Source organism: Prinia subflava, chromosome Z (assembly GCF_021018805.1).
Source record: "Prinia subflava isolate CZ2003 ecotype Zambia chromosome Z, Cam_Psub_1.2, whole genome shotgun sequence".
Lineage (NCBI taxonomy): Eukaryota > Metazoa > Chordata > Aves > Passeriformes > Cisticolidae > Prinia > Prinia subflava.
This window is the reverse complement of record NC_086283.1, coordinates 51,726,296-51,745,217: the sequence shown is the minus strand read 5'-3', so window position 1 is coordinate 51,745,217 and position 18,922 is coordinate 51,726,296. Positions and strand designations below refer to the sequence as shown.

Sequence of the window (18,922 nt, the reverse complement as noted above, 5' to 3'; positions counted from 1 at the left end):
TGCATTTCTGTGCTGTTCTTTTAGAGAAATACGTAAAACCTAGCATTTGTCAAATTTGTATAAAGATTTAGTCCTTAAAGAAGTTTTTTCATTCATACATTACAATTTTGCTCTTACATGACTTCTTGTTTTTTCTTTTTGTTTAGATGGCAGCCACTATACTTATCTTGTATGTGTCAAAACTAAATAAGATTGTTCACTTCCCTGATTTTGACAAAAGTATACCTGTGAAGGTAAGGATCATATATGTCCTGGTATTCATAGGAAAGAGTTACTTCTTATAGTAGCATTCTTGCTTATGGAGACAGGAAAAATATTTGCATTTCTTTTTCAAATGGGATTATTTGTATCATTGTTTCATTTTAAAATGGATTTGATAGTTTTCTTTGCAGTGTTGTGGTTTGAGCTATAAACTCTGTTTTCAGAGAAATCTGGTGCCATTTTGTTGTGCAACACATGCAAAGGGTGCTTTACCTTTATACAGCTGGATGAACTCTTTCATATTCATGAAAGGTTTTCTGGCTATATCTCTCTGTTGAATCAATGGGAGATGTGTGTTTGTGAAAGATTTTTGAACACAGAATGAAGAGAGAAAGGCTTCTTGGAAATATGAATGGAGCATGTGATAAAATAATAGAAAAATAATGTGATAGATGAGAAACTGGAACAACAGCTGACTCCCAGTATAAGATTTAGTTCCATAGGAGGGGTTAAAATAATGCCCACTGAAAATGCTGTAGCGACTAGCTGCATCATACAGACCTTAAATGTGTATGGTCTAAGGAGGCAGGACAGAAAAAATGTGAGAGGACCTCCTCTTACCTCATTGTGGGAACTATGATGTTCCTACATCATCTACAGCAATGATCCTTGAACGTTTCTGCACCTATGCAATGTTGCTGGAGTGGATTTTTTTATGCATTAGCCTGATGTTGTCTTTGCTCCAGAACACAGGGAGTGTTCCCAGCCCTGCTGCAGGGCTCAGATAGTATAGTTTCTAGGTCCGCATCTTTATTGCAGAGCCTTGTCTTACCACCAGTATGAGGTTTATAATGAATGTCTCACAGATATGTTTATTCTTAATGTATGTTGAAATAATTGAATTGGCATTGCTACATGTACAAGTCTTGGAGGAAACTCTGTAGTATCATTCCTAAAATGGACAATCCTTTTTTATTCCAGTTGTATAAACAACTTATTGAGACCTTGAGATGTTTTTTCCCTCCAAGTCCTCTTGGAGTTTTTTCCTCCCAAGTCCTACTTTGTTCCCTCTCTGCTGTTGTCTTCACTTAAACTTATGTACAAAGGCATTAAAAAATACAACACACATTTTCTTTATCCTAATAATATCTGTTGTTAGGAAGACTTCACTGGATAGGATGGGAGCAGTCAGAATTTTAGCTTCCAGAACTCGCATATTATTTGTAGTGCTGGATTTGACGAATAGTAGTTAGTTGGCTGGATTGCTCATTGTTGATTTCTCTACTTTTTAAGGAACACTTAGGCCAACTCCTTATCCTTTTTTCAACTTTTGCATTGACACTAAGATAATCATTACTTTTCACTCCTCAACTGGTTTATATCTTCAGTGCATTCAGCTAGAGTTTTGAAGTAGCAAAATGCTTATTTTAGTGACCAAGCTTTGAAGTTGCTGACCCCTTTCAAGTAAATGATTCACTGATCTCTGTTGTTGTGCTGGAGGTTGTAATTTTATCTTTACAATGGAATGAATTTCAGAGGAAAGATAATATAATATCTGCTCTGTTTTCAGCCTATAAATTAAATGAATCAAAATGTTCTAAATAAAAGTCTGCAGATGAAATAGAACATTACAAAATTTTTGCAAACATATGTCAACATGCTGAATATTTATTGTTATTCATACTCCTGCTTACTTTATCATCCTGTTTACTTTTACTATGACTTTCACTTAAAAGTTAACTTCAGTTGATTATCAATTAACTTTTACTTCACAATTTTTTCTCTCTTGCTGTGAAAGAAACGCAGAATTTTTAACATCAGTAAAATACACCCCACTCCTTGGTATGCTTTTCCAGCAGACAAAGTTTTAAGAATGTATAGCATTTGACGTTAGTGTCCTTTAAAGTGTCCTTGTGTAACAGGGCAGAAACAAGAGCAATTATTACACATTAGGATAGAGGTTCTGTTATGTCTTTCTGCCATTTCAGCCCCTCTTGACTGATAGCGAGTGGGACCAAATGTACACACTGCCTTTTTCCCCATTGATTACTTTGGTTGGTTTAAATCTTCTGCAAATTCCAACCTTACCCATTTTGTGATACTGTATTTTTTTTCTGTAACAAGAAAATTAATGACTTTGAATTGCAGCTGATTATTTTAAGGAGCCATGTCTTCTTGTATATTTTCTTAAGGTTCTGAAGTTCCCATTATTGTTTCTCTGTATTGTGTTATGGACCATATGTTTCTGTGCAAGTCAGCCTCTTTGCTAGAAGCAAATTTTAATTTACTCATAATTACTTACCTTTCCTTTCTAGTATCTCACATAGCATAATTTTCTGGGTAGATCTAAAATGTTATAACTTCCAGCTGTACAAATATATGTGGAGTACATAGAGAAGCACAGCATACTTACAGTTTATTAACTTTTATTCCACCTCTTCACTTGCTTATTTAGCTACTGCTGTTAATATTACTTTTACATCTAAAATTAAATGTTAAAATGGGTATTAATCTGAAGATTATAGTAACTAGAATAAAAGTGATTAACATTTACTATAAATGCATTCTAAGTCTCATTAGTGGTAGGTTACAACTCTTTTAATGACGTCAGTGAAGCTGTGGTCATGACCAGTCACATAAATGGGAGCTGCACATGAGTTTGCAGCATAGTTACATATTTTTCCTGTTAAAAAAACCCTCTTTCTTGATAGAAGAGCATCTGATATGACAGGTATCAAATTTTATCAAGTAAAGTTTCTCAACAGTACTTCTAAACAAAATAATCTGAGATGAATCTTTTAATTTTATCACAGTTGTTTCCTCTGCCTCTGATTTATGTTGGAAACCACTTAAGTGGATTATCAAGTACCAGCAAACTCAGGTACAGTAAGTAGAAGTTATAAGTAGACTGTTTGGATTTTACCCTTTTCTCTTGTGGGGTAGAAAAGAAACACTAAAGAAGAGCATTGTCTAGAGTCTTAAATCCCTGTGGTGTCTGCCTGCCTGCCTGTCTAAACCCCTGGTACAGTTATGACATTTTTACCCAAACATGTGATCAGTTTACAAGTTGTCTGCTTCCTTTAAGGGGAGCTTAGCCAGGCCTCTACTGACATAAAATCACAATATACCTATGTGACCATGAAAGTCCTTACACTTTCGCCACACACCCAAGCATCCAGCTTTTCCTGGGTGTCTTAACCAGAAAACTGTAAGGTGTTTCTGAAGAAAGAAGCATAAGGAAAATATTTGTGCCACGATGTCATGGCAGATATTTAGAAATCACCAAGAGATGAAAAAACTGCTGTGTAGTGGGGTGGTGGTGGTGGCCTAGGCCTGCTGAGTGCCAAAAGCAGGTTGTCAGGGAGCACTGCTGAAGGGTGCCTTGACTCCCATGTGCCTGTAAGCGTAGACCCCTGAGAGTTGCTTCCATGCTAGTGCTAAAAAGGTGTAAGTAATGCAGACGTGCTGTAATAGAATAAATGACCACATTTTCTGTGGAAGATGAGCACAGAAGCATGATGTCTACACCAGGACTGGAGGATAAAGCACTACAGTTGTTGTGGGGGTTTTATGTCATTGCAGGCTCTTGAGGGTTTGGGACTAAGCTAAATCAGAACAAGATTTGCAGGTTTGTGTGCATTTCGTAACTATGAGGCAGATGCTAGGAAAGAAAATAGAGCCACAGAATCATAAAATCATCAGGGTTGGAAAAGACCTTTAAGATCATCCAGTCCAACTGTCAACCCAGCACTGCCACTGAAACGATGCACCAGTAACCTTATCACCCAGTGAAGATCCAAACACCTTCAGGGATGGTAACTCCACCACCTCCCTGGACAACCCACTCTAACGCCTGATCATCCTACTAACAGTGACAATTTTTTTCTAATGTCTCATCTGATTCTCCCCTGTCTCATCTGAAGGCCATTTGTTCTGATGCTCTCACTGCAGGCACAGTAGAAGAGACCTGCCCTCACCTCATTATACCCTCCTTTCAGGGAGTTGTAGAGAGTGACGAGGTCCCCCAATGTATTACTTTTAATTTGCTTACATTTCTTTTTACCTATAGAATTAATGTTCTCTAGCTATGAACACTAGATGCCTGATTCTGCAACTCTTTATTGAATGTGTTCTCAAGCTGTTCCACTGAAACAGACATAAAGACTTAGGCAGTACTGTGCTTTAAGTGCTAAGTAGCACTTAAGCCATTGTGAATATGCAAGTAGTTTCAAAACTGCAAAATTTGGCTTTTTCTTTCCCTTTTCTCTGACTGTAAATTTAAATGTTTCATAGGGTATATAAATGCACCTTCCCTGTCTCCTGTGACTGATATACTTCTTTTAGATTTACTACTTGTAACTAATTTTTGTTACAGAAACTTTAAAATGCCTGCAGTGTTTCTACCATTAAAATTTTGTTACCTTGCCTTTTGTTTCAATATATATCACTTGTTTACATCATTGAATTCTCCACCTTGTTTGGGTTATCTGGAAGGTGAAGATGATCCTATGCATAGATTCAAAATATCTGTTGTAAAGATATTAAACATTGTGTTAGGAATTGTATCATTTATTAATGCAGTTGTTAATAATTATCTTAAGCAGGGGATTAATTGGTCCATATGGCCATGCTGTCACATTTACAAAATGTCAGATACAAGTGTTTTCTCAACCAGAAAGGCTTCCAACTGCATTACTTCATGAAGATCAACAATATGTTGCTAAAAGTTTGTATGGTAGTTGCAGCTGGTCTCACCTTTCATGTTTCTTGTATTTCCTCTATTTTTTTGGTCATGGAGTTATTTTACTTTTTTCAAAGTACAACTTGTTTACTAAACATATTTTGTATTTTATTTATGTTACGTGTTTTCAGAGACAGGTTCATTCTCTCCTCTTAAGTTTACAATAGAAATAATTTTTATTTAACTCTGCCCATTTTGCAGAAAGAATTACTTCATAAGGGTTATGCTAGGTAGAAAATACCTACTCTATTCCATTTCAGTAATGCAGACTGTCCTTCAGAACATAGGCAATTTGCACTGATTTACAAATTGGTAAAGCTTTCTATCTTTCAATTATTTGGTTTTCTAATGTACATCTAATGTCAGACTGACATTTTTATGTATGTACTAAATGATTTGGTGTATGTTTTGGTTGCTTATTGCTGGACTAACTGATCCATCCCCTGGGTTAGTAAAATAAGAGTTAGAATAAAGAATACTGTTCATCTGATACTATACTTGGATTTTTTTTTTTTGACAGTTTGCCGATGTTTACAGTGCTCAGGAAGTTTACCATTCCACTTACTTTACTGCTGGAAATCATCATACTTGGGTGATCCTTTTTTGTTTGTTTTTGGGGTTGTGTTTTTGTTTTGTTTTTCATTTAAGATACCTTTATTTTAGATCATATCAAACACATTACTTCTGTTATCTCATCAGAATATTGAAAGAGTGATTTTTATGTACTAATAGAGAAAAGCAAAGAAAATTATTTATGTAGCTTTTTCGAAGGCATAGATATATACATTTTAGTGAAGAGAGGGAAAAAAATCAACTTTCCTTCATTTTCATATCTCTTTCTCCAGACTGTTACATGGCTTTTAGGGCAGCAGACACTCAGACACTTTCTGTGGTTATGTTTGTGTCTTGTCTTGGAGGCTCCTAAACTGTGAACTGCTTCAAACAGACAGATCCTTATATCTCCAAAGAATGCTGATAGCATGGCAGCCTGCTTATACAGAGTAACTGTCTGAGTCAAGTCTGAAAACATTTAATGAAGCAAAATGGTATCTACCAGTTGTTAGATCAGAAAATTCCTTACTTACAGACATCTATATTATTTTTCATGAGAAATTAAGAAGGATATGTGTGGAACCGACATGCAGAATAAGTAGAGGCAAGAGGTCTGCAGTGCAGAGCTGCTCCCCAAAAAGAGGGCGAGCCTGTTTAGTTCTTTAGTTTTTATACATATCTGGGTCTGGTTATAGATTGGCTTCTGGGGTTACTACCCCTTCACCCCAATGGCCAGTCCAGCTGTCAACCAACATTATTGTCAGGCTAGAAATATGTAAACAAAGGACAGTGAACAGAAACAAGAAGTTTTGTTTACGTTCCAAGATGTGAGAACTTGAAAAATTGCTCCTAATATTGTACAGAAACTAAAGAACTGACTGCATCTTATGAACAAGTAGAAGGCTTTAGAAAAACTCAGAAAAACCAGGGTGACAGATATGCTAGCTGTTCAGGATCTCTAATTTCAATAGTACTGAGTTGGAGGAACAGGAGTATAAATACATCATACTTTGTTTAGAACTTCACAGCTCTATCCACATGGCTGGCGCTGGACTCACAAGATGAACTCACAAGGAGAAAAGCAGCTTGCTGAAGCTGAACCCAGGCAACATGAGAGTGATGGTCAGAGGAAAGCTAAAAACGCAAAAAAGCCCCCAAGTAAACTGTCATCTCCTTTTGGCTGATGCAGCAATTAACTGATCAATGTGATTCATATTTGGAGATACTCTGGAATTCTTTTGTAGTTTTAGCTCCACCCAGGGAAAGCAAAACTTGCTGTAATCTGTTGACCTGAAGATTCCCACAAGCAAGTGAAAAAAAAAAGTCAGTCATTGAGATTATCGTAAGTGCTCAGCTGAAGAACAGCAAGGTGGTCTATGAGTGCAAGTAACATCCTAACCAAAGGAAAGCTTGGGAGGAAAATGCTGTATTGGTGCAGGCTGACACACTGTATTTCTTCAGGGCTGAAAATGAAAGGACTCTAGAGAGTCTGTGCAGGCTTATGTCAGGATTTTTGAAACAATCAAGGTTTGGGTTGTCACTCTTGAGAGTCATTATGATCAAAGCCTGATTTATCTAGAATCTGCTCAGCTCTATTGTTGGGACAGTGGTCCGCAGATGTGCTTCTTTACACATAGGATTTCTTCAAGAGCATTTTTTAAAGAGCATTGTACATTTTGTTTTGATGAATCTTCTCTCTCTGTCTATCTTGACAGAGTAAGGACTAGGGGAGTATCTGTAAGACATATTGTAGTATGATGCAAAAATGATGTTTCCAAATAGTGTAGACAGAAAAACCTTTTAATAGGTTTACAGTATGCTTTTTACTACTCTGTGGCAGCACTGATGTGGTAGTAAAGAATGTCATAAGCACCAGGTTTTCCCTTTCAAGTACAAAGTTTCCATTTGAGTTCAAAACAAATAGCTATTTAAAAATAATCCAAACAGTGTGCTGTATAACATCTTCCTCAACAAGTGTGATATGAAAAACTGCATAAGAGATGTACAATGATTTTGCTCTATTGGACTGCCAGAAGACACTGAAATATGTCTACTCTGAATATCAATACACATTAAATTTGTTTGGTTCTGTGCTGTTACTTTGAACCTTTTATCTTTAGTGTTATCATTGTTTAGTAAGAGAGTGCTCACAGTGCTTTTTCAATCTTGCTTCTCAGGGCCAAGGTCTGACAGCGTGGCACATGGGCAGTCATCTTGTTTCTGTAAGGTTGTCAAGACTTTGCTCTCCTGTTAAATGTTCTGTGACTATTAATTGCTTTGAAAGTTTTCAGGCAGACAACCATTTAATCTCCACTTCAAATAATGAAAATGTGAACTGTTTCAATTTTTGCCTACAGGAAACGGTACCCACTGAATATTATAGTCAGCGTATTTGCCATCATTCTTGGGGCTTTCATAGCCGCTGGGTAAGGTTTTAATTTCTCATATGAAGCCATATTATGAGGGGAGGGACAGCAGAAAGACTTTTTCCTTGTTTAGCTCCAAGTAAACCTAAGTTGAGATCAGTTACTCTGGATAAAGTTGATTTGGAAAATCTCTCCACTAACATGACAGGGAAATGCAGTTATATAAAGCAAAAAGCCTAATTCCTGCTGACAGTCTTTGGGTGTGTCTTTTTCCACATCTAGGTTTTCCATGTTTGCAGGATCATAAGTGAAGCAAGTTACAACTGTGTGAGGAATGTTGTTTTTATTTCATGGTATCAGTGTATTTTAATAATCTTGGAAAAATATATTCATGTTCTGGATAGAAAGACTGATATTTTGGTTGTCAAATATGGAGTTAGGCAGTGTATAATTTCTTTAATCATTAAAAGCCCTTTTTTTTTTTTAATACGTTCCATTGTAAGATAATGTTCACAAAGCACTCATAAGCTGTTGTCCTCTGTTTTCTGTTTGAACATTCATTTACCTAACTGGAAAGGTAATGTTTTGTTTGTTGTTTCCTGGCTTTGCTATGAACAAGGGTAAACAATTTCCATGTGATGTGACCCAGATAGAGTGATGTCCTATCAGATGAACTACCCTGTATTAGTGAGGTAACTAGTTGAAATCGAAAGGATGACAATATGTCTGTTCTGACTGTAAAAAACAGTTGGATTTTATTCCCTAGCCACTTTTTTAGTAAAAGAAATAGGTAAGTATATTCAGTTCTAATTGGACTAGTTGTCAGGGTTGAGATGGGTGGAATGAATATTTCTCTGAAGGAAAACTGAACATTTCCTGCCACTTTCACACTGAGTATTAGGAAGTCTCTGATGTGTGACTGGAGAAATGTAATGTACTCTGACTTACAAAGAAAGCTTGAAGCAAAACCTGTGACTGGAGAGTTCATGGGATTCTCATATTCTCATTCACAATATTCATCCTGGTAAGCAAGGTAATGCAATGCATTGCTATTTTCCTTATTTACAATATTGTATTTCTTTCTTTCCCAGGTCTGACCTGTCTTTCAATCTGGAGGGTTACATCTTTGTGTTGCTAAATGATATCTTCACAGCAGCAAATGGAGTTTATACAAAGCAGAAAATTGATCCAAAGGTAACTGTGGAGCTATTAGATTTGATTTAGCATTATGACAATATGATGACAGTGGGATACTGTCCTGGTTTAGGGCAAATTGAGGGAGGAAACCTCCAAAGGCATCCCTCTAGAAAGCAAATTCAAGTGGTCCTTCCCATTACGTTCGGAGATAAACTTCCTTCAAGAAAAGTGGAAAAAAAAGTTTATTTACCAAGCAAAGTATTCACAAGCAGAAAAAAAAAGTATTAATATTTATTTAATAATTCAATTAATAATTCCATTTACAATTAATAATGTTAAACAATAAAACCTCTCACTGTTCTGAAGAGATGGCAAATTCAGAAAGTCCTTTCATGGGGGATAGTTTTGCTTGCTCAGTCTCTTATCCGTCCCTCCACCACTGGAAAATGCTGCATCCTGGGCCCCAGTGGGCCACAAGTGTGAGGTCCCATTGTTTTTCTGGGTTTTCAATCCAGAGCAGGGCTGATCAGTTCCAAGAAAAAGAAAAGCGACAGTCTGGGAAACTTCTCTGCCTCAGCTGGTGAAAAATTAGCCAAAAAGCAAAGGCGAGCTCTCTCCAGCCTTCTGTCTGTGCTGCAGATAACACACACCAAGAGAGACAGAGCTGAAGCTCTTATCTTTCTTTATGTTTTTGAATACAGTCACCTTAGACATTCCACTGCTTCTCCTTTCCCCCCGCTTTACTCTCAGATCTAGTTCTAAAGACACAAAACTTATTTCTGGGCTAAACAGACAAATGGGGATACAGTTCATCATCATAAAGTCACCCCAGGACATCTACTTATTATATAACTTTTATGTACTTACCATTATGAACTCAAATAACTTCATTTACTTTCACGTTTCAGTTGATATATGCATTCTTAATACAGAACAGCCTGGAAAAAAATGTTATTTGTATCTCTGGCCAGGCTTTGGTAAGCAAACGGTGTATTTTGTTTTCTCCCATTTCTTTTAGGCAGAGTTTGCAGTTACTAAAAAAAAAAAATGCAGACCATGAGCAAACAGTTTACCTCTAAATTTGGTATATATTTATGTAGGGACAATGATTTTTTGACTAGAAACACACTTTATGTGAGGTTTGTGTAAAATAAACAGAGAACTGTCCAGCCTGAGTCATAACCTCTGTAACTATAGTCTTTTTTTGTTATCTATAAACAAGTCTGCAGCAAAGGCAGGTGTGGGAAGGAATTAGATGATATGTTGATACATATTGCTTACGTAAATGTTGGTCAGGCTGCTCTTCAAATGTAGTGCCATGAAACATACTGAGCCATAGCAAAAAGCAGTCTTGGATAGAGGTATGGTTTCTGTCTTCTGTGGTCCACTTTGTACAGCAGAAATATATGTCCTTTAATTATCTTAGATATCTTAGTTGATTCCAGACTGCATTTTTATTTATGAGCAGCACTTAACAGCTTCACAATTTTCTGCAAAATACAGGGGAAGAGATAGGCTGGAGAGATTTTCCAAGCAGCATGGCTGAATCTGGAGGAAGGGAAGGCTATTTTTTTCATTCTCTTAATCTTCTGCCTTTGTGTCAAGCATGTTAACTCACAGGTTATATGGCAACCCTCAAGTTCCATAATCGATTACCAGTGATTGCTATGAGCTTTATCTATGAGTCAAACTTCATTCATTTTCCTATTATATGTTTTCATGGTTGATTTGCAGTAGAAGGACTGGGTAATTCCTTGGCCAGGCAGTGACTTTTGTAAAATTAACACAAAGCAGTTTTGGACTAGTGCTTTTGAAATTTCCTGGTGTTGTATAGAAAGTGCCCAAGGTATGGCAGAGCAGTAATGCTCTGCTGAGTGCACAAAGTGGCTGAGGTGGAAATTCAGGTTAGTATGAAACACTGAATCCAAGTCTTGCAAGTTTGTATTTTAAACTGAGATGTGTTCTATTCTGTTTACTCACTGACAATAATGTCAGAAGAATTACCAGAATTACATGTAGTATTTTTCTCCCAAATGGCTTTTAATGCCAAACCACCATGTTTCATTTTTCACAGGAGTTGGGAAAATATGGTGTCCTGTTTTATAATGCTTGTTTCATGGTGATTCCAACAGTTATTATTAGCTTTTCTACTGGAGACTTTCAGCAGGTAAGTAGCAATATTGGATATATCAGACTGATAATGTCATTTTGTTTGGATTTCATTTGGGGAGTGGGAGGGGCTTTCTGTTTATTTCTGAAGAGGTAATCCTACATCTGTGTTAGTGATTAGTGTTTGAAAAGTGTGAGTTGGACTTGTCCTTTACAGGTGATTATTCACTGACGAAGAAGCTGAATTTATGTGATAGTCCTTATTTGAGTCTCTGTCTATGAACTAACATACATTTGGGGACTCCTAGCTAGAACAAATGTTTGAGAATCCAGCTGCACTGTGTGATTTGCCACATGCTCTAAAATGTGATTGCAACTATACAGATAATTTCCAGTCCTTCTCTCATTTTGATGTCCAAGGCAGATTTCTGTTTAGTCTCAATCTAGTTTGGTAACCTACGTTTTGCTTTCTCATAGAATGAGAGCAAGACTCTCCCCAGGTAATCCTAATATAATATCCATAGGCAGTATGTCCAGATACATAAAGTATCAGACCAGAAGTTTTTTCTGTCTCCCTCACAGATTGGTTTGCCTTTTTCTTAATAGTAAAATGAGTCTAGTCACTCATATTCCTTTCTAGAAATGTTTTATATTTGCAACAGAAAATTCTTTGGAGGGTTCAATAAATCATTGCCATGTTCTTTGTTATATGTTGTTGTTCCCTGAACTCATGATTTTGCCATTGTGTTCCTGAATACTGCTTTAAGCAGAAAAAATAAGATTCTCTGAAAGTGCTGGAATTAGGTCTGCTGTGAATGTAAAATTTCTTTATGTCATCAGTCCAGCATGACCTTGTGCCAGTTTAGGAAAATGCAGCTACTGTCTATCTTGGAAAAGGGGTCCAAATTTGTATAGCTGTAAGATTTCAACTGCTATTCCAGCACACAGGGTTGGAGACATTTTGAGAGACCTGGTCAGAGAAGTTTACCTTGTTGCTAGATTTTCTTTAGGGGAAAATAAGGTGTGTGTTGTGCCCACTGGCTGCTTTGCTGTAAACAACTTAATTCTCAATTATCTGCAGAGAATAAATATGTATTAGAGAAATACATCGTGCTTGCTGTGCATCGCATTAATTTGGTCACTTAATAATAAAAGTCCTTTTAAATGATGCAGATCAGTGTCAGTGACTGAAATTTCTGTGTCAGTGTCCACACAGAAATCAAATCACAGAGAAAACAGAGAAAATGGAAAAATACTGATGACAAGTCAGCAAATGATTGTAGATAACCCTTGTACTGAACATATTTCAGACTAGTTTTTACCCTGGCAGAGCTTCTTGCCTTGACTTGTCACAGCATATACCTTTTCCTGTGAAGTCAAAACATCAGTACCACATCTATGTGATAGGGACGTGCTTCTACTGCCCTCGCTATTCTGTAATCTTGTAGAGATTGCAGTTTGTGAGTGAATGTCTGGGTTACTCATTTCTCCTTCACCAGCTGGCTCACTGTGAGGGCAGGAAAGCATGAAGCAATCTAAGAGGAAGGAAGCCCCAGAATGGCTTTCTGTTATACTCTGCAGTTTGTTGTTGCACACCAGCACAATTCTATCAGGGCGGAGCTGCTCAAGATCCCTTTTACCTATTACTTGATATGGCAGAGGCTCAGCTGGCTGCAGCTCAGTGTGGACTAACCACCTTTATTCTGTTTCTCAGGGATGTGTTCAGCCTTAGCTGAATTTGGTGCTTACGCAGCAAGTGTAAATGAACGCATTAAAATGAGGTATATCCAGGAGTTACTAGAGATGGAAAAGAATCTGTGACATATTTCTTGGTGACTGTGTGGCACTGTGTGTTTGTTTGCTGCACATCACTAGGGAGGACATTTCAAAGTAATTGAGCCTTTTCACTGATCTTAGTTGTTGAGTTACCTTAGTAATGCTCAAAAGGGCAGGCTTGGCCCTTGAAAGCTGCTAATGAATGAATCTGTGATGTGGAAGAGATTTAGAGGAAATTATTTATGTATTTGCTGTTTCTGTCTGTCTCACATCAACACTATTTATTATGTGTTATTATTCACAGTGTTAGTATCTGTCAGTAAATACCAAAACACAGTTTTCTGTATTTTGTTTATATTCATTATTTACAGTGTGCACTTGTGTATCTACACTGCTCTACATGTTACAAGTATGTGTATCATGGGTGCTGTCGTCCTGTTGTCTCTCAAGTTAGATGCATTAAACTGTTTCCAGAAGTAGTATAAATGGTTCATAATTTTGGTATGAATTAAACATATTTTGTGAATTTACATATTTTCATATTAAGTACATTTTATATGTGTTTACAGTTGATTATATACCACATAATTCTATCTCTCTTTCTTTAATAGGCAACACATTTCCAGCACTGGACAAATTTTTTATTTGTCTTTCAATTTATTCTTTCCTGCTTGTTGGGGTAAGGACATGGGGGAATCAAGCAGGTTGTTTTCATGACAGTGTTTCAAATTGCAAATCTCAAATGTAAGACTCACTTAAAAGTTATGTTAAAGTTCAAAGAAAATTGAACTTTGAATTGTTTTTCCCCAAGAGTTATGTCTTGACTTTTAATTATTTCTAATGGTGTAAATAACTGTTCAGTACTGTCTGGATTTTTGACCTCACAGTACAGGGCTGAACAGCATGACATTTAGCTTTGTACTGCCTCTTCTGTCTGTCTCTTCTGATTATCTAACTTTTTGCAGTTAATAGCATATAAGTCCTTGAGTATAGGAACTGTTTCAGTGTGTTTGTTCTTTAAAGCAGCTACGGGAGAGTGTGGGAGACTTAAAAGGAATGAAACAATGCTTTGGTCCTGTTGAAACTGCAGAGTCAAAGGAAGAATGAGGTGCATCCTGTTCTTCCCTTCCATGTCCTAATCAAGGGGTTAAACTAACTTCAAATACTGACATATAAACAGCACAGAGAAAAGGGATGACTCTGCTACAGCTCAAGTAGCATATTTTAACATATATTTTGAATATTCTGTATGTCCACATCATTAACTTAAAATAGAGATGCACAGAAATTCTTTTATAAGGGTTTGAAACAGGGGGGATTATAGATCCCAGAAAATACTGATTCAGAAAATGTTGAACATCTTGAAGTATTGCTAAACTTCTTCGTTTCCTGGGAGGAATTTATAAATTTTTCTCCTTTGTTTAGGTTTCTCTTGATGTATTCTACTGTCCTGTGCAGTCATTATAATTCTGCACTCACAACAACAGTAGTTGGTGCCATCAAGGTGAGTTATGGACGCAAAGAGGGAATATAAATGCTCAAATAGATAGGATAGAACACTGGCTCAGCAGTGTTCTTGATTCTACTTTAACGTGGAAACTCAAAATGAGGGCTAATATTGAGACACTGCTTGTGCCAAAAAAGGTCACAGCACAAAGTGGCCTGTTCTCTTGCACTGAAAGTCAGTTATGTTCCAGAAAGCATTGTTAGTATTGATCTATTTTTATTTCTCCTATGAGATACACCGGAACAGTTTTAATTAAAATATGTACATTTAGCCACATTTCATCAGGCACTATCCCTTGCCTCTGTTGTTTATTGGGTTATTGTGTGTTAGCCAAGATGCCCTGATGCAAATCCAGGCAAACTGATTGGGACTAACTTGCTTTTGCCTTGGGCTAAACTAATTTCCTTTGCAGCTGATACATAGGGCTTTCATAGATACAGAATAATGAATAAGCTGAAGTATGGAGTGTGCTTTATGGTTAAAGGTCTCAGCCTCTGTGTGAGAACTTGTGTTCTAGTTGAACAAATTATTTAATTTTGGGTTGTACAAATTGTGGTCAATTTGATCAACACCAAAATATGCATGTCTTAAGAAATGGGCCCAGTGTCCTTACAGTCTGTTTTCTTTAACCCACTTTAATTTAAAACCATGCCTCTTGCTTTGTAGTGATGAGGACAGCATGTCTAGGAACATCTCTGACTGCCCATGTATTTTTTTGTAAGCCAGTTTGGAGAGAAGCACAGAACTGTAAAGCTGAAAGAGCATTAGTAAAGATAAAACTTACTCTGCTGTGGGCAAAACATTTTCAGAATTCAAACTAGCTTAGGCACAGAAATAACAGTACTGAAAATGCTTCCTTCCATGACTAAGGAAAAGAATACCTTTGCCATAACAAAATCTCCAAAAGGAAGGTGATGCTTCTCTTCATGCATCCTTTTTTTGAAAGCTGCAACATTAATCTAGTAGTTTTCATTTTGTGGCCCTGAAAGTATTACTTTAAATTTTGTATGTCTGCATCAAACCATTAAGTCGGGGCAAGACTAATTATATTTTCTAAGCTGTAATTGTCTTTGGCATACTTTGAACAGCTTTAAAGTTGAGAAGCAAGTTATGATGCAGCAGTCTCTGTTAGAGACTGGTAGAGACAGATGTCATTGTACAGACTAGCTGCTAAAACAATTGAAAGCAACAAAGTGTTGGTAAAATGATCACACACTTCTACATATGTTTAGGGGTCTATTTTTCCAAAACGTGATGCAGGTGGGTGGGAGGTAGAATCTTTAACTTTAAACTGTGCCTGTCTTGAACCTGTTCCTAGTGATTTCAGTGCAAATTTAGTTGGAAAATTAATGAAGTTTTTAAGTTTTACTGTAACTTTAAGACATAATTTTTATACTGGAGAACCCACCACTTCTAAGAAATGGGATTTGAATTCCAAAGATGATAAAGAAATACATTTCAAAAGGTGGCCCTAGCTCCATTTTATCCAATATCAAATAGTGCTTTTTTTTTCCCCCTAGAAAGCTACTGTGCATTGTATACCTTCAGAAAACATACTGATTTTATTATTCTTTTCATTGCTACATTACCCATAAGGCTAACATACCATGAAATGAATTTAAAGGTTGATTTTAGAGTCAGCAACACAGTATAGCTATTTCCTTAGAAAAGTGTATTAGTTGATATCATTTGTATTCATGGAGATGAAATCTGACTTAAATAGATGCATGGCTTTTGTTTCCTTGCAGAATATATCCATTGCTTACATTGGAATGTTGATTGGTGGAGATTACATATTCTCCATGTTAAACTTTTTAGGGCTAAATATTTGGTAAGTGAAACTTGAAAAGCCTTTATTTATTAAAGCTGAAAATTTCTCAGAGAGCTCTAGTTTTATGTTTCATTTGATTGGACTAATTTGGGTGATGTAGTTTGAAACTTTTGGCCTGAAGAAGCACTGCCTCAGGATGTAAAGTTCATTACAGTTAATTATGTCTTTTCATGTCTGTTTTCAGATATTAAATCTTACTGTGGTAAAGCCTAATTGTGGAATTATGCCTGTAGTTTTACTGTTTAGAATTGAATCGGTTCTTTTTTCTTTTGTTATGAGCAACAGTTCTGAGCTGCAAGGCTTTCAAGTAAAAGGCCGGTGTGGTGTGCGAAGTGGTAACACTGACTGAATGAGTTGTGGCCATTGAATATAAGTTCTGACTTCTGAGTTGTTACTTTCTGTCCTTAGAGATGATCATTTGCGTGTATGAATCTATGTGGGCAACTGGTAATTGATCTTTGTCTGCTCGGGACTGCTTCCTTAGATGGATTACAGGCACTCCTAGTTCATGATAGCTGGTATTCTTTTGCCTTTCAGAAGGAAAGGTATGTCCCTATGAAATAACATCAGATATCTTTGACACCACTGTTCATTCTCTTTTCTTTAGTATGGCAGGAGGACTGAGATACTCATTTTTAACATTAAGAGGAAACAGCAAGCCTACGCAACCTGGGGATGAAGAGAATGCACGTCCAGTGTCAAAGAGTTAGACAAAGTGCCTGCCTTGAAAGAGACTGAAGATACATGTTTATTTAGCATTGCCAAGACCTTAAATAAATACATGCTGGAACATACTTGGAACAACAGCAAAAAGTCTACCTCAGTTGTCACCATCCTGCACACAATTCACAGGCTCAGAAATATTCTTGAACATTTTTTACATGCAAACTAGTTTGATTTTAGCTTTTTTTACTTTGCAAGCTGTTTTATAGGAAGGAATTCTATGAGCAAATCTGAAGTTGTAAATTTCTGCATTTACCTGTGCTTGGGTGCTATTTCAGCAAGATCTTTTGAGTTCTGTTTCAGTGACTGCCAGTAGTTTCTTGAGGCAAAACTCCCTGTAAAGATCATGAGGCTTGATTCACCATTGCCTTATGCCACATGCAATCCTTGATATCAGTGAGGAGATGAAAGATCCTATTGGTTCAGATTTATTTTTCACATGTATTTGCTCTTGGGTAAGTGATACAGAACATATGGGACAAAGAGGATATTTGCCCCCAGATTGTTCCCTGTGTAAGTGTCAACTAAAAAATTCAGACTATGTCTGTGTGTGTACATTGTGTAGGCATTCTCTCTGTGTTTCTCTCATCCTCAATCACACCATTGTCATTGTTGTTATAAATGAGCCATTTGCTTTGCAGCAAATCATGGGGAGTAGGGAAATGACAGGGGTTTTTTTAATATTTAAAGATTTTGTGTGTGTGTTTGTGAGCCACTACCAACAAGTCTGCTTTTGTTAAGGTACATTTTTCTTTTTATATCACAGTCCCCTCCTCTCACATTTTGTCTGTAGCCACCTTGCTGCAGAGAAGTGGTGCTACTATGTACAAATATAGTTGGGAAGGGAAACAGATATGTGGAAGACTGACTTGTGTTTAAATAAGGAGAAATTGCTAGTGTCCTGTTGTGTCCTATATAGACAGTAAAAGCTTATCTGGTTTATGCTTTCAGTTTCTAACCAAGGAATCATAATGAGGCTGGGGATTACTAGAGCAGGCACCGCTGGTACAGCGGTTAAGAGGCCCAGACTGATGGTCTGAGTTATCTGAGTGGTGGGACAATAACACCCATATCTATATTTCAGTAACACCTGTATCTATATTTCCTTCTTTGAAAATACTTGATAATGCTTACCTGTGTATCTGAGGATAAAATGTTAACCTTTGAAAATGTGATAAGAGCGCTGAAGTGTTGGAAGACAGCAGAGAAATTAATCTTTTTGAAGCTCTCAATTCCCTGTGAGCATGAGCCAAGATTTTTGAAAATAATCAAATCAAAAGAAGAATTTGAAATACTTTGACATGGAACCAGGGTGGTCTAATGATTTATTTGATCCTCACTTGAATTAAAATACATCTAAGAGAATCTGAAAAGCATTACTCTGTGTGTAGCACATCAATAACCAGTCTGAATTAGATCTGAGAAACACATGGGTAACTCACACCAGAAGCTTCAGGACTGTATGGATTTGAATGACAAGAGGAGCAGTGACTGCAGATGCTAGAAGTGCCATTTAAAGGCACAGTCAAAGTGAGAAGAGAAATCTGAACTATCCATTTTCTCACAGCTGGCTGAGAATGTGACTTTCATTTTCTATCTGCTGAACACCTTTGGAGGGAAAGTGTTGCTGCAAATATTTTTTGGTGATATTCTGTTTTTAAAGTTTTCCTTTATGCTTAAAAACCTTCAATATTTTTGAGTGTATTATTTTATAAGCTTCCTCTTTCTTCAGATCATCTCTACCTCTACAATTCCAATTACTGAACCTTAACTCTCTGCCATGAGACAAGGTATTGGAAGGTTTTCATTAATTATGAAATCAGTATGAGTGCCATTAAAGTGCAATACTGATGGACACACAAAGGCATCTGCTAAATAAGGTGTAGTTCCCACAAAGGAACACCTAACATATGCATATAATTCATTAATTATATTTTGCTGTACCTTTTATAAATAAATGATACAGATTACAGTTTTAA

At 36.7% G+C, this 18,922-nt stretch overlaps 1 protein-coding gene across 3 annotated transcripts in view; it reads left to right on the top strand.

The window, feature by feature from the left end:
- The window catches only part of SLC35D2 (solute carrier family 35 member D2), a 23,628-nt gene extending 4,706 nt beyond the window's left edge, over positions 1-18,922 (top strand). For 2 of the 3 annotated variants that reach the window (XM_063422616.1, XM_063422618.1), the window contains 10 exons: positions 147-233; positions 3,015-3,082; positions 5,463-5,534; positions 7,852-7,920; positions 8,952-9,054; positions 11,072-11,164; positions 13,494-13,561; positions 14,308-14,386; positions 16,138-16,220; positions 16,828-18,922. In XM_063422616.1, the coding sequence (XP_063278686.1) occupies positions 147-233; positions 3,015-3,082; positions 5,463-5,534; positions 7,852-7,920; positions 8,952-9,054; positions 11,072-11,164; positions 13,494-13,561; positions 14,308-14,386; positions 16,138-16,220; positions 16,828-16,930 (825 nt within the window). In that variant the 3' untranslated portion in view covers positions 16,931-18,922. The remainder of the gene's footprint in view (positions 1-146; positions 234-3,014; positions 3,083-5,462; positions 5,535-7,851; positions 7,921-8,951; positions 9,055-11,071; positions 11,165-13,493; positions 13,562-14,307; positions 14,387-16,137; positions 16,221-16,827) is intronic. The other variant, XM_063422617.1, reaches the window with a different exon arrangement.